Source organism: Trachymyrmex septentrionalis, unplaced genomic scaffold, assembly GCF_001594115.1.
Source record: "Trachymyrmex septentrionalis isolate Tsep2-gDNA-1 unplaced genomic scaffold, Tsep1.0 scaffold7, whole genome shotgun sequence".
NCBI classification, from domain to species: Eukaryota; Metazoa; Arthropoda; class Insecta; order Hymenoptera; family Formicidae; genus Trachymyrmex; species Trachymyrmex septentrionalis.
In genome coordinates, this window is record NW_017305884.1 from 2,652,819 (window position 1) to 2,668,545 (window position 15,727).

At 35.4% G+C, this 15,727-nt stretch overlaps 2 protein-coding genes across 3 annotated transcripts; one reads left to right on the plus strand and one right to left on the minus strand.

The window, feature by feature from the left end:
* The first annotated feature begins 298 nt into the window (after window positions 1–298).
* LOC108753541 (serine/threonine-protein phosphatase 6 regulatory ankyrin repeat subunit A-like) lies at window positions 299–15,426 on the plus strand. Of its 2 annotated transcripts, XM_018495205.1 has the most exons (22): window positions 299–362; window positions 424–634; window positions 1,130–1,295; window positions 1,373–1,487; window positions 1,549–1,710; window positions 1,781–1,862; window positions 1,946–2,165; window positions 10,024–10,284; window positions 10,417–10,612; window positions 10,689–10,878; window positions 10,954–11,200; window positions 11,270–11,384; window positions 11,593–11,682; window positions 11,793–12,007; window positions 12,084–12,306; window positions 12,969–13,133; window positions 13,208–13,566; window positions 13,637–13,791; window positions 13,865–14,143; window positions 14,225–14,469; window positions 14,542–14,671; window positions 14,757–15,422. In XM_018495205.1, the coding sequence occupies exons 2-22, from the start codon at window positions 544–546 to the stop codon at window positions 14,861–14,863; spliced, it is 3,813 nt and encodes a 1,270-aa protein (XP_018350707.1). In that variant the 5' UTR covers window positions 299–362; window positions 424–543; the 3' UTR covers window positions 14,864–15,422. The 2 variants fall into 2 exon arrangements, with proteins under 2 accessions (XP_018350707.1, XP_018350706.1); XM_018495204.1 differs by lacking the exons at window positions 299–362; window positions 424–634; window positions 1,130–1,295; ... (2 more) ...; window positions 1,781–1,862; window positions 1,946–2,165 and adding exons at window positions 8,574–9,131; window positions 9,549–9,673 and having other exon boundaries at window positions 14,757–15,426.
* LOC108753545 (protein MMS22-like) lies at window positions 2,799–8,177 on the minus strand. The gene is made up of 20 exons (XM_018495209.1): window positions 7,795–8,177; window positions 7,516–7,730; window positions 7,268–7,405; window positions 7,037–7,190; window positions 6,800–6,979; window positions 6,601–6,723; window positions 6,330–6,533; window positions 6,019–6,266; window positions 5,842–5,942; window positions 5,615–5,784; window positions 5,385–5,543; window positions 5,064–5,310; window positions 4,682–4,910; window positions 4,516–4,612; window positions 4,248–4,442; window positions 4,003–4,176; window positions 3,568–3,930; window positions 3,294–3,496; window positions 3,014–3,202; window positions 2,799–2,930 (listed from the first exon to the last, which is right to left on the minus strand). The coding sequence occupies exons 1-20, from the start codon at window positions 7,810–7,812 to the stop codon at window positions 2,876–2,878; spliced, it is 3,462 nt and encodes a 1,153-aa protein (XP_018350711.1). The 5' UTR covers window positions 7,813–8,177; the 3' UTR covers window positions 2,799–2,875.
* Window positions 15,427–15,727: the final 301 nt, after the last annotated feature.

Sequence of the window (15,727 nt, forward strand, 5' to 3'; positions counted from 1 at the left end):
GTGTGGCGTGGCGTTCCACCCGGAACTCCCGGAAGTCCCGAAAGCGGTTATCACTGGGCACCTTTCGACGCCGAGCGATTGACTCTCGAGTTCTTGCGATCGACCGAGTCGAGGATAGTCGAGGACGATATCCGAAAGGAAAGAAAAAAAGACTCGAACGAACAAACAAGCGTGATAGCGCGCCACGTAAAATCTCGTCGCAAGCAGTGATGGTAATTAAGTTTCCATTAATTCTGATTAGTTCCCACAAAATAACCTTGCAGTGGGCAGAGTGACAAGCAAATTTTTCACGACTTAACGCAAATCAATTCCTTAACAGTTTGTTTGTTTGACGTATTGCTCAATTCTTCAGGTACTGGTAAGTACGTATCGTATTGAATAACAGTATTTTACACGCGTCTAAATAATTTTGTACTATTACAGAGTGTAAAAGTATGATCCCTGCTGAGAGAGATCCCAGCTGCGAATGTATGATGGATATATAGTCTGAAATCGCCAGGGTAATTTTATGCTGACCAGCACCGGAGGAACATATCGCGAAAAATGAGTGAGACTACTCCAATAAATGATGTACCTGAGAGTAATGGTACAATGGAGCAGCCTGCTTATAATGGTGAAACGGAAGAACACGCTGGTAAGTTTACTTATCATATTTATGATGTTTATGATTACTTTCACCAATGTAAAGTAAATTTCATCTTGATTCAACTTACTCTTAATTTTTTCTAGTTCTAATGCCTATTTCTACCAATGTAGATCAAATTTAATCTCAGTACAATTTATCTTCATCTTTTTCTAATCCTTAGAACTAGGAAAAGATGAAGAGTTAGTTAAACTGATTGAAATTAAACTACATTGGTACAAATGGGCAAATTTTAAGAGTTAGAAAAAGATGAAGGTTAAATTGAACTGAGATTAAAGTTAATCTACTATAGAAACAAACATTAGTATGATTTTGAATAACATAATTTAACTGATAAAACAACTTATAGCAAAATTTATAATTCATACATGATTCATTGAATCACTAATTCATCTAATCTTTCTGTGCATTAAACAAAAAATTCTACATAAAAATAATATAGATATTAATTGATAAATTAATTGCTGATCCTTTCTGTTTCATTAGCCAAATCGCCAGTGAGTACAGAAGAGAAAGCACCAGATTCAGTGTGTGATAATGGTGTAAAGAGGAGTGCCACCGCCACTGGTAATACGCCAAATAGAACAAAGAAACGTAAAAAAGCCCCGAGAGACGCCACTGCGCCAAGACAGCCTCTGAGTGGTTACTTTCTGTAATAATCGAATATACAAGTACTTTAATATAAGTTAAAATATTCTGTCTATAACGAAATATACAATGTGTATACAGGTTCTTAAACGATCGGAGAGAGAAAGTTCGAAATCAGAATCCAAGCTTAACGTTCACAGAAATCACGAAGCTTTTGGCTGCAGAATGGAGTAAATTGCCAATTGATCAGAAGCAGGTTTGTTACTTTCTTGCTGTATCTTATTTATCTCTCTAATATTAATGATAAATACTTTTAGCGTTATTTGGATGCAGCTGAACAAGACAAAGAACGCTACAATCGCGAGTTTAGCGATTATAAGCAAACAGAAGCATACAGGCTATTTAATGAAAAACAATCGGAGAGACAAAATGAAAATAAAAAGGAAAGAAACGGCACGGACATAAATACCGAACAGAATGTACGATGATATTACTATATTTAAGATTGTGTCTAATCGATCATAACGTTAATGGAAACTTCTTATTTAGGACGTTCAGCAGGATAAGGACAATGACTTTACAGGCTTTGACATCCCTATTTTTACAGAAGAATTTCTAGATCATAACAAAGGTAAATAAGTTATCGGAATTACAACTAATCAGTAAAATATAATGAAATGGACAAATTTTAAAATAATTAAAATATCTGCGTAGCTTGTGAGGCTGAATTAAGACAATTGCGGAAAGCTACATCTGACTACGAAGCTCAAAACGCAGTTCTTCAGCGACACGTGGACAGTCTGCACGCAGCGGTGAGTCGCTTGGAGTCCGAAACTAATCAACAACGAACGACTAATCAAGCTCTGCAGCGTCATTTGGATTCTCTTCGTTCTCAACTAGCAGGGTGCTTCGCCACTATACCGCTTCCAGGCGAGTTTCCACAAAAAATTCTATCACTGATCACGTGTCAGCTCGACATTTTATTTGTATAAGTATTTAATTTTTTATAGGCACACACGACGGTGCTACGTTACAAAATATCGACAGTTATTTCGAGAGGCTAGAGTCTCTATTAAGCAGCAACGCTGAGCAAAGTCTACGTAACGCCGTACGTAGTGCTGTGTCTCGTCTCGAATTAGTTGGATGACGATCGCCTCCGGGCAATACAACCAGTGCGTCGTTGAAACATCGTTCGAGGCATTCACATCGAAAGTAGCGAGGAAAAGTTTAGGTGTGTTGTTTTTAGCGGTTTGTAAAAAAATTCCACGTTATATCTTACAATAAGACCGATGATTGCCAGTTATTTATGAGTGAGTTTATGTGTGTATTATATTTAATTATTTGTGGTATCTTTAATATACGAGACAATAATTTACTTTATATACACTTTATATACTTATTTTAATCAAAATTGAATTATAAATATAATGATAATTTCATCAACTTGTACTATGTATCTTAACTTGATATGAACTTAATCTAATTTATGCATTTATGTATATTGAAATAGTTACATGTGCATTGAGATCAAACTCTTTTTAATTAATACCCAATGATTAGTCTGAAAGTTTTAAAGAATCTAAATTCAATATTATTTAGAATATTTAGCGCTTATTAAATTATTAATATATTTTTTTGATTCTGTCACGAATTATTATCCATGTTCAGCATATGTTTTTTTAGTTGATTCGACATGAATCTGAAATTATAAATTTCAATCTAACATAATGCTACATAAACATAAAAATTATTTATAATTTAAAGATTTATAATTGTTCTTACCTCAAGGATGCTGCATTGGGTCGATTATATTGTTCAGCATAAAGTATAATAGCTTCAATTTGCGGAAATATATTGATTATAATACTTTTTTTTATCGACAAAATAGATCGTATGAACTCAAATGTAAATTGCGTATTTGTCATCAAATATTTTTGCACTGTAGCAGAAATAGCAGTCTGGAATTTTTCCCTGAAAAGCCAAGGATTGATTATAAATTATATATTATATATATATATATTTTTTGAAATTTTAAATATAATATATATCGATATTTATTCACCTGATGAATTTATCTTCCTCGTAATAAGGATTTTTTATTATATCATTGATAAAATCAATTGTGTGTAGTTTGTGTGGATGGTGATCATGAATCTTCATGTAACATCCAAAGATGCTCGGGGAACAAATTTGGATAATATATTCCGTAATATATTTGGGATACTTTCTTCCTTCTTTAAGCAATGTTTTTATAAGCCAAGTTATCTGTGTGAATGTGTAATAAATATATTTGCGACACACTGTGACACTGAACAAATTATTATACGATTGCATACCAAGTTGGAGTGTTTGTGCAAGACGTTGTCGGATGATATATTATAAAAGTTTGACATCAACATTTCAAAAATCGTACGTAGAAATTCGTTCTTTACATCCTTAAAGCATTTCAGCAACATATCAGACACCTTAAAACTGCAACCGCTGTTGACTTCAACTATCAGAATCGGCAAGTATTGATCGAAGATATCTCGGATCAATGCTTGCAATAATATATCGCTTTTGACATTCAATTTCTCCAGTCCGAGCATTATCATTGAGAATATCTTCTTTCCCAATTGCTTTATATACGACTGCGTAGAATTCTCTGGTACCAATATAATTTTATTGATGAGTGTTCTTAACATATCGTTTGGTTGATTCTGTGAAGACATTTCTTTTAGAATATAAAAATTTCAGCAGCGATTAAGTTACATATACTTTAGAATATTTACTTTAGTATATAGCATTGGAGAAATGCAGAGAATCAGTGTACCAAGACATCTATAAATCCAAAATGCAAGTTCCGAATCTTTTGTTTCCTCAGTTATAGGTATCATGACCCACTTCTCTAAATTCTTGAAATATGTTTTACATTTCGCGTTGTACTGATGCTTTTCTTGCTCAGACTGTAAAATTTTTCAGTTGTATTAATTTCTTTCTGGATTGAACGAGCATGTTGGATTCATAAAATTAATACCTTTAAAGTATTTAATTTCTTCATGAATGATATTATGAATGTCAAAATAGGTTCGTCACTGTTCTTAAATTCGTACATATCATAATCCGACACAAATATTTCTTTAATCTCATTAAGATTGATAATGTAATTTTGCAGAATCCTTATATCTTCCTTGCTTACATTGTAACCAACAATGGAACATTTTATCCAAGCCTGAAACATATATTTTATTAACTCTCTTCTAATCGCTTTGCAATGTGTAATGACAAAGCAAATTGGTACAAACTTGGATAAGAATAGTATCAAAATTCGGAATTTCCTTTTTCAAATTTTGAACAGCTTCTTCATTCTCGAGAATGGACGTTAAATAATACAGAGTAATTCTAAAGACGAGATAATTTATTATTATACTATTTTCAATAGATATTGATTTTCAGATAAAACATTTTTACCTTATATCTTTGACAAATATTGATGCTGCAAAGTGCTGAAATAAAGATACAGCCGAATGTTTATACTTCTTAGCAGTAGCTGGTTCTCTAACTGCCTCTAAGGTGAATATGACAGCTAGTTTGGAAATAATTTTATAATTGTCACCAGTAAGTACAGGATCGAAGACGAGTTGGCGAACTCTGGATGCAACAAAACACCACAGTGCGTCTAACATTTTTCTGGCACCATCTACAAGCATATTTTAGCGAGTGTTTGTATTTTCGTCATATAAACTTGAAAATATCCGAAATAATAATATTAATATATTTGAATAAGTTTTTACAAGAACGAAAGATTCTTAATTTAAAAATATATTTGAAATAAAGACAAAGACATACCAACCCGAATTGTTACTATATGAAACTTGCAAGATGATACATTTTTCGAAAACATTTGCGATCATCTCCAATAAAGATCCAATTCTGTTCTTTTGGCACTCCAAAAGATAACGATCGATCCAACCACCAATAAAATTAAACTCTCCTAGATCCATTTTCTCATTGCCAGCCAAAATCGTGCTCAATACATCTACAAAATTGATCATCATGGAACGAGATGTTTCATCCTTGCGACAACTTATCAAGTTAATCTGTAAAAAAAATCAGGATTTACAAAAAATGTATGATTTACATTTGTATAATTTACATAAGAAATGGAGCATACTGTTTCTGTAAAATGTCCAGCTATGGAACCAAGGGATAATTTTCTTTCATTGAACAGCAAAAGACATGCTAATTTTCCTTTCCAAATTAGATTGCATTTTTTATTATAGTCGTTATTCAATTCATGCGTAGATGGCAGGAGATCTAACATTGTTATACACTGTAAAAACGTATATTAATAGATATCGTTAATAAATTAAATTTAGCAATCGTATATATTTTTTAACTCACAACGTTTGTATCTGCGGTAATAGCTAAAGTAATAAATAAAGATATGAAATTGTAGAGGCCACTCTCCGAAAATTCTGCGACTTTATTTTTCGAAAATTTCGTATATACACGACCCTTAATTTGATTCCAGTATTTCGGGTCTGACATGCCGTATTTTTTCAAAAAAGTACCTAAAAGATTAACTTTCATGATACACCCAACACTTAGAAAATTTTTCATCTACCCACCTATCAAGTGTAAGAAAATGCCATAGCTGGATTCCTTGGAATGTTCAAACTTGCCGTAAATTCTGTCATTAATCTGTTTCAAAATATTAATAGCTGTTTTCCTAAAAAAAATATTCAAACTTTATTTATTTTTGAACATATAACTACAATCTTTGTATATAAGCTACCTAGACATACTTTTCAAGAGACAGGGTCCAAGGCCCAGAAGTTTGTAGTAGAAACGGTTGATCTAATCTTTTGTGGAAACAGTCCCAAAGAAAAGATATAATTGGTACTCGCGGTTGCCACCAATTAATGATAAGATCGAGTAATAACGGTATTATGATCTTAAGCTCTACATCAAGCTCATCCCTTTCACCGTCTTTTCCACCTTTACATACGTATGCTTTTAGAATCTTCTCAATTTGTTCGCAGTTAGATTTAATCTGTAAATAAAAATATATTCGTTATACGATCTAGAAGTTTAATTTAATTTGTATCGTAATTACCCTTGAAGAATTAGATTGCAGATATACGCCATCATTACTATATCCATACAATAGAGACAGATGATATATTATCCAAATACAAAACAACTCTGGATTTTTACAATCTGGCAGAGAAGAGTCCACGCTTTTGTGCCAAAAGATCGCTTGGAACTGATTCTTAGTTAGTACTCTATCGATACAACTATTTACAATATTCCAAAACATCTAAAATTTGATTATAAGTATAGCTACGAAATTTATTACTACGTTGATTATTATTATTAAAAAATACCTTAGTTTTTTTTCTTTCTCCTAAACTGTCGACAAGTATTTGAAACATGAGCCATAATTCTCGCGTGCACGTGCAGCAGTATGGCGTTTTCTGCGTAAGGTCAACAGTCCAGTTTAAGGTTAACTGAACAAAAACAGAAATATAAAATATCATATTTATACTATTACACAAACAAGTCAAATATTTTAATCATTTTCACCCTTTCAAATATTTTCAAGGTAGAATATAAAAGATCATTGATGATCATTTCAGCAGTAGTTTCAAACTCCTCCAGCTGTGTGTGATATTGGAACCATGTAGTTCTCGAATGCATTAACGTTACAAAGAACCACCTTAACTCTATATGCATGTGATACAAATGAAACTCTGGCTGATTACACTGAAACAGAAATAACATTTTTGCTCGGCCAAGAAGACAATCAATTTTTTTAGTTACCTTATTCCCTATATTAGAAGCAGCATAATATAGAGTCGAATCTGGGATGCTATGTAAAGTGCTGAGAAAGTGTTTAAGGCAGTCAAATAGACTATCCACGTCTTTACCAATTTCAGGTATTACTATTTCTAACGCATTAAGATCCCATTTTATGCTACAATGTCAGAATATAAGACGAATCAATTATTGTAAAATCAAAACATCATAGAGATGAGAAAGCATTGCATTTACCTGTTCATGTACATACGGAAATATACAATAAATTCACAAATCATTCTTCTTAGAGAAAAGTAATTTACATTATCATTATTACATGATCCAGATACCATGACTGGCCTCTCCTGTCTGTTTAATATTTTCAATTGCATCCTGCAATAGAAAAATAAATGTAAGATTATAGATGGTGTAAAATCGTAGATGATATTCAGTAGTCTTCAAAACATAATAATAAAGATTTTATTCTCAAGAAATATTCTTACTCCATGCAATTAATAAGATGTTTAAGGTCCATCATGGCAATTGCTCCAGGCATGACGCAGTCAAAGAGCTTGACTTCCATATGTGAAAAGGGACAGTCAGTTTGCGAAAAAAGTGCATTGTCCACCTCTTTGCGATAAAACAGTCCGTTCCTACTTAGCTGCCAGTCGTTGACGTTCACTTTGCCATTGCAGTTGAAAGTAGCATCGAAATCCATCTGTAATACTTGTGCTAAATCATTTATCAGTACATTATAAAATTAAAGTGATATTACAACTTACAATAATATATTGCTGCATTCAGCAGAACGCAAGTTTTGCAATCGTTTTATGATTGTTGAGTATTTAAAAGTATAATCCAATCAGCGCGAAGAAAACTTTGCAATAATAATTGTAAGATTCGCGTTTCAATCGCGTCACTGAGACAAAAATTGGTCTCTCTCTCTCTCTCTCTCTCTCTCTCTCAAAACTAACACTCGCGATCACCTCGGTTATAATCTGATCATAAATTGTATAAGGCAACAAAATCCCAAAATACAGGCAACAAAATTAATAATAAGTATAAAAAAACTTGGGATGACAAAACATCCAAACCGAAATGAAACACATCCCGGTTCGCATTCGTCGTTAGACTGTTTAGACAAAAATCATGATGGAAATACGTATTTCCACCACGCAAAAATTGCATTTAAGATCCTGATGAAAAAACTCCAGATATTGAGAGAGAGAGAACGTGTTCATGCCTGAAGTAGCAGACGACTTTATGCGTTTTGGCGGCATTTCCAGTGGCGCTGATCACGTGAATTACTGGTGAACCGCGGAATCAATTGTAGGACAGAAAACGATTGAATTCGACTGACGGAAATCTGCGATAAAATATCACTGTGTACAACCGAAACGTAATTTATCTCTCTTAATTATTATTTCGAGTTAAATTATCACATTTAAATATATATATATATTTTAATTATTTTCTCTGAAATTAAACTATTATATTTATGAAAAATACAAATCAATTAGTTTCAAATAAATACAATGAAATATCGCAATCATGTGTGCTCCACTTTTTTCTCACGTTTTTCTCTCGTCTATTCTTTCCCGCAATTCCTTTGTATTTCGGTTTCTCTATATCTCTCCATCTTTTCGCTTCTCGTCACTTCTCGTCGAAAGGTCGAGAGAAACCTCCCTTTCTCCGCTACAGCCACACAATTTCCAGAGGCCGCATTCAATGCCGTTGTTTACAAGCTCGCGCACAACAACGTCGAAGATGGCGGCAAAAGCGAGGAGCGCGTCGGACGAAGCGGCCACGTGCGCGTGAATATACACAACGGTAGGACGCGACGAGCCCGACGTTGCATCGCTCGTTGTTGAAGCGATTTACCCGTGAACGAGACGCGTACCGGACGCGTGACACGCGCGCCCGAACTTGACCTGACTGCTCGTCCAGTCGGCGGCAGCGGCGGCGGCGGCGACGACGACAGCTGAGAGGATCTCGTGCCTGTAGACCTGATGACTCACCCGCTTGCGATCGGATGACGATGTGGAAGAAGTACAACGTAGACACAGAGAATTCTTGGACCGCACTGGTCAACATGAATATCAAAGATCTCCACGAGGAGGTACGTTGCATCCTCTCGTTGCGGCCTCTTCTAAGTTAGCAGGTTCTATTTAGGAAGCGTAGGTTAGTTCTTCCGTGTCAGATTTGTATTTTAGTCTGACATGGATGGTTTCTCGTACACTTCTGTAGGTTCTATCCTTGTTCCTGTGAAGCCTAAATGCACGTTATCCATTGTATGTATATTTTGTCTTGAGAATTTTTTAAAATCAAGTTCCTTTGTTTTAGAGGATGTACGAAGGCTAATGGATTTCGCTCGTATTTTGATTATGTACAATGTATTATTATGTTTTTTATAATCTACAAGTGTTTTTAATGAAGTTTGGATTATATCTGCATTGTTTGATATATTTCACAAAGATCTACTCTTTAATCTAGATGAGATAAAGAAAAATGAACTTGTAATTGTTTATTTTTACAGCCTCCTTTGTTACAAGCTATATTTCATGGAAATGTGGAGGCAGTTCGTACATTGCTATCGCAAAAAGAGGATGTTAATTGGCAAGACAAGGAACAGCGTTCTCTTTTACATGCGGCAGCATATAGGTTAATATTTCAGTTAAAAAAAATGTTGGAAGCTCAATAATATCCGCGAAAGTCCATTTCTACCAATATATATTAACTTTAATCTTTTCAACTTACTCTTCATTTTTTTCTAATTTTAAAACTAAAAAAAAATGAAGAGTAAGTTGAATCAAGATTACAATTAATCTACATTATTAGAAAAGGTCCATTTGAACATAGATCAAAGTAGTTTACTCTTTTTATCTTTTCAATTTTTAGAACTAAAAAAATATAAAAAGTAAGTTAAAGCAAATTAATGTACATTGGTAGAAAACAAGTGGACTAAAAGTTATTTTAATTATTATGTATTTAAAACGGCATTCATGTTTCAGAGGAGACACCGCTATTGTAGAACTTCTCTTATTAAACGGTGCAGCAGTTAACAGCAAAGATAAGAAATGGTTGACTCCCTTGCATCGAGCTTGCTGCTCGGGAAATTACAACGTAGTGGACGTTTTGTTGAGATACAAAGCGGATGTAAATACCCGAGATCGTAGTTGGCAGACGCCTCTTCATGTAGCAGCTGCAAATAACGCTGTGCAATGCATAGAACTTTTAATGCCACATTTGTTAAATATCAATGTCTCAGACAGGTGCATACTTTTGATTGTGTACATTATTGTACAATAGTTATCTCATAATTGAAAATTATAGATTTATAATAAATTATTGATAAGTATTAAATATATACATATAGATTATTGTTAAATTTGTAATTTCTGCAGAGGCGGGAAAACATGTCTTCATCATGCAGTGTATAATGGACATCTTGAAATGTGCGAATATTTAATGCAATTTGGTTGCGCGATAAATGCCTCCGACAAGAAAGACCGAAGGGCTTTGCATTTCGCGGTGTACAAAGGCCACAATGAAATTGTGAAAGCGCTAATGAAAGCCAAAGGCGTTGAAGTGGATGTTAAAGTACTAATTTGTTATAAAACTAGTTTTAAAACTTTTTTATCCTAGGTGTAAATATTGTATGTTTTTCTATGTTTAGGATCGAGATTTATATACTCCGTTACATGTAGCAGCTGCTTCTGGTAATGTAGAATGTGTGCACATTTTAATCAAAGCTGGAGGTGATATTGAGGCCAAAAACGTGTATGGAAATACACCGTTGCATATCGCATGTTTGAACGGATGTCCGCTCGTGATTAAGGAACTTATAGCTAATCGCGTTAATTTAGGTGGGCCATTATTAGGATTCTGAATACCTCGATTTGTGATATTTGAATGAACGTTATATTTGTTGTTCACAACAGAGGCCGTAAATTATCGAGGGCAGACTGCATTGCACGTTGCTGCTGCCAGTGTACATGGTGTTCACTGTTTCAAGATGCTGATCTACAATGGGTTGAAGGTCAACGTTCAGTCGGAAGACGGTCGTACACCTTTGCACATGACTGCGATTCACGGAAGATTTACAAGATCCAAAACGTTGCTAGATGCAGGAGCTTTTCCAGATGCGAGAGATAAAAATGGAAATACAGCATTGCATATTGCTGCCTGGTAAATACCTGTAGACATAGGACTTTGTGATTTGAACAAAATTATAAACAACAAAACTTTAAACTACAGGTTTGGCTTCGAGTGTCTGACGACATCTCTATTGGAAAGCGCTGCATCTCCAGCTACACGCAACGCACAGCAACGTACACCTTTGCATCTGAGTTGTCTAGCGGGACATATAGAAGTGAGCTACATATTTTTTCGGTGTCTGTACTACAGCTGCTTTCCTTTTGGGAGACATAGTCGATGCAAATGTCGTTCTATATTTCTTTGCATTCGATAAGTAATAAAGATACAATGAAACTTGTATCATATCTCTTAAAAAGAAAGCAGCCTACATTTGATTTATATGGTGATTTATAAATGTCTGATTTGATTTTATTGTACCGTAGGTCTGTAGAAAATTATTGCAACTCGATAGCAGGCGAATTGACGCGCGAGATATCGGTGGCAGGACAGCTTTACATTTGGCAGCATTTAAGGTAGCGCATTACTTTTAATCTTTTATTAATATAGTATTAATATTTCTTGAATTTAATAGCATAAATCGATGTGTGACAAGAGAAAGAATATATTGGCTTATTTTAAACAGGGTTCAGTAGACTGCTTGGATCTGCTATTATCTAGCGGTGCCAATTTCCGTCTTGTCGACAACGACAATCGATTGGCTCTTCATCATGCTGCATGTCAAGGACACTACCCTTGCGTCTTCACTCTGGTTGGATTCGGTAGTGATTCGAACGCTCAAGACGTGAATGGCGCAACGCCGTTACACCTGGCTGCAGCGGCATCGAATTCTAATGCTCAGTCAGTATCATTTTCTCTCTAGCGAGTCAATTTCTCAAATTTACTTGTCTATATGATTTATTTTAATTTCACGCAGATCTTTCAAATGCGTGCAGTACTTGCTGCAGCACCGGGCAGATCCGCGTTTACGCGACAAACGTGGTTTTACTGCGATTCATTACGCGGTGGTTGGTGGCAACAAAGCGGCACTAGAAGCGCTTCTGAATGCGTCATCGTCGCCTTCAAACTTGGCCACTTCGCTCAACTCTTCGACCGGTCAAGAGCCATCCCTGCCGGCACTCACTCCGATACATCTCGCGGTACGTAAACGCAAAAGATAACGCAAATTTAAATCAAAATTCGTATTAACCCTAATCTAAAACGAAATTTTAGAATTTAACACAGATCAAAAAATTGAAAAATATTTGATGAATTTATTTGTTATATTAAATTTTGCATTTTTTATTCACTTTTTCACTTTATAAGAATTTTTATTATAAAAAGATAATTTTTATATAATTTTTCATTACTTATAAATAATAAATTTTTTTCTAAGAGAAAAAAATTAGTATTTTTATAGATTTATTCAAGATTTTTTTAATAAAAAAGATTTTTTAAGTAAAAAAGGAGTATGTGAAAAATTATTAAATTATATTGTGTTTTACAACAAATTAAAGTGTGTTAATTTGTAATATATCTTTTATTTAAATTTACAACTTTGTAACTTTATTAGTTTATGTGCAGCTCAATTAATTAAAAACAATTTTTTGTTTTAATTTTTTATATCTAAAAGCATATTACTTAATTAATTAAAATATCATTAAAAATGATAATTTTTTTCTTAGTTTAAGTTTCTATTATAAGTATAAATTATATTAATAAATATGTGCATATTAGTAGTTAAATATAAAAAAAACATTAAAAAGATTAAGGAGAAAAAGGTGGGATATATTTATCCCACTGTCCCTGTAAGGGTTAACAGGCATATCACGGTCACGACGAGATCTTGCAGCTGCTTCTGCCCTTGTTCCCTAATACGAATATCAAGGAAGACAGCGGAAAGACGCCGTTAGACTTGGCTGCCTACAAGGGGCACAAACAGTGCATCATACTTCTGTTGCGATTTGGCGCTTCCGTGGCAGTGCAGGTGAGAAGAATCTGGATTCTTCGCTTGGTAAGCATACATTTATACACGTAATACTAATGTCATCGTGTTTCCAGGATTCCGTTACGAAACGCACGCCTGTGCATTGTGCCGCTGCTACAGGTCATGCGGATTGCCTGGCTCTTCTTCTGCAGAACATGGATGATCCCAACGTGGTAAATTGTTACGACTCCAAACAACGCACTGCTTTAACACTAGCGGTAGCGAACAACTTTCCGGAGTGTGCGATGCTATTGTTAACGTACAAGGCCGACTGCAATTTGCCGGATGTCAATAAGCACACACCATTATTTCGCGCTGTGATCAACGAATGCGATAATCAGCTAGTGAAACTGTTATTGAAGCATGGCGCTCAAGTAGCTGTGCAAGATGTAAATGGTAAAACTCCGTTACATTTAGCATCAGCATGCGGCAGGTAAGAAATTACGTTTGTACGAAATTTTTCGCTGTGATCGAGAACTGCTTTATATCCTGTTTGTTTGTAGATTATACGCTTTGGCCGCACTCCTTAAAGCTGATCCAACCGCAGCGGCTTTAAAGGATGATCAAGGCTGCACGGTGCTCCACTGGGCTTGTTATAATGGCAATTCGAATTGTGTGGAATATCTTTTGAATTATAACGTGTTTGACTCCTTGGAAGGCATGTAGCTTCTCATCCTTCGAAGACGATTAGCCAATGTGATATATCAAGCTAACTTTTTAATTATTTACAGGTAATCCGTTTTCTGCCGTACATTGCGCTGTATATCAGGGATCTGCGCATTGTCTAGAGATGCTGATCACCAAATTTGGCGGACAAGCGGTTGCTGCTCCAAGGGATTCATCGTGTGGCTTATTACCACTGCATATCGCGGCGAGCGCAGGATCCGTTGAGTGCGCGCGATTAATTCTGAACTCCGTCGGGCCGGAACTAGCCGGTCTTGAGACGACCGATTATTTCGGACGGACGCCACTTCTTTGCGCGGCTGTTAATGGACAGTGCAACGCTATCGGTAATTTAATCGCTCTATAACGAAGTTATACTTTTACGTTATTTTCAAAATAATCTCATATTAATAAGATGCATTTTGTAGAATTGTTGCTCGAATGGAAAGCTGACGTGCGCGCTGTTGACTCCAATAAGAATACTGCACTGCACTTAGCGTGCCAGAGACGTCATTCTGCCGCAGCGTCATTGCTTCTAAACTGGATTGAATCACTTGGCAGCTCCGATACTGACAAGAACACGTCACAATTGCAGCGCGTTTCTGTCATTAACATGATCAACAAGCAGCAGAGAACGCCATTGCATCTGGCGGCGAGAAATGGTCTCGTGACGGTAAGCAGAAAGTATGTAAATGATACCAGAAATGTAACAGCTGACATTTTCTGAGAAATATGTTTTGTCCAGATTACGCGACGATTATTGCAATTGGGCGCAAGTGTTGTAGCTGTCGATGCTGATGGGCTCACGCCCGCATTAGCCTGTGCTCCAAATCCGGCAGTGGCCAAATGTTTAGCGACTATTCTCTCCGCGCAGGGTAATATTTCATTTTATCCATTATACATATTGTAAAAAATATATATATTCATGTGTGCATATAATATATAAGCTATTCCTATCAGGTCAAAACGGGGAAACCACGCAATATTCGCCGGCTATTCAGCACACGTTGGAGGTATATCTGAATGGCGTGGACTCGCAACACAGCTCCGACTCGGAGTTTTACTGACAACGAGTGTCGGCACGCTCGAACCGCCAAATGTTCCGAGCGAGAATGGACGTCGGCTCGAAACGCGGCTACATCGACGCCGCTAGACTGATCTTGATGAGCTGCTGGCTCTTTTCCATTCTAATATAATTAGCTCTGACGTGCCGGGTGAGATTGCCATATAGGCGGATCTTCCATGGTGATTAGCGTCAATCATGACAATATTGGTGTCTGTGCTATCGAGAAACTCGATAGAACAGCTAATCGACTGCCAAGAGGAGTATGGATGTACGTATACAATGTAAGTTAATCAGTTACTTAATAATAGTCGATAAACTTAGATATATTTAGAAAATGATCGAGCTGTACAGAGTATTCAAAGTCAATTTTCTGTTTGTGTAATTAGGCATTCGCGAGGTATAATATTGTCTTATAAAAATCCAGTGTTATAATTTCATTTTAAAATCTGTCAATTAGAAAGAATGTATGATCTATAGAATGATTAATGCGCTAAATTGAGAGGACGCCCGCACGAAATCCGGGTTTGAATCCCGGCTGAGGTAGTATTTTTCGCAATAAATTATTTACAGTGTTTTCAAGCTTATTAGCATCGGTTATTAACAGCTTTCTAAGTACCGAATTGCATTAATAATATTAATTTTATTTATAATAATATAATTTTTATTGCTTGTCAATTTAATTTGTGATATTACTACTTTAGCTTCAGTTTAAGACTGTATTTCAAGACCGATGAATAATTGGCGCACAGTTTGTTTGAACTGGAAATTATATAAATTCACAAAAAATATCATTAGGCACGAAGAATCGCCTTGATCGAATATGGCATTTTTCATTTACATGTGCTTAATGCGCTGTCAATAATTC

Bases quoted from the DNA above. Each gene is read 5' to 3' on its own strand.
- LOC108753541 (XM_018495205.1), top strand. From the start codon at position 544: ATGAGTGAGACTACTCCAATAAATGATGTACCTGAGAGTAATGGTACA. The intron at 1,863-1,945 runs GTAAATAAGTTA...ATATCTGCGTAG, and splicing joins ATTTCTAGATCATAACAAAG to CTTGTGAGGCTGAATTAAGA. The intron at 14,470-14,541 runs GTAAGCAGAAAG...TGTTTTGTCCAG, and splicing joins CGAGAAATGGTCTCGTGACG to ATTACGCGACGATTATTGCA.
- LOC108753545 (XM_018495209.1), bottom strand. The intron at 6,980-7,036 runs GTAACTAAAAAA...TTTCTGTTTCAG, and splicing joins CTTCTAATATAGGGAATAAG to TGTAATCAGCCAGAGTTTCA. The intron at 5,943-6,018 runs GTATGTCTAGGT...TATTTTTTTTAG, and splicing joins TGGACCCTGTCTCTTGAAAA to GAAAACAGCTATTAATATTT.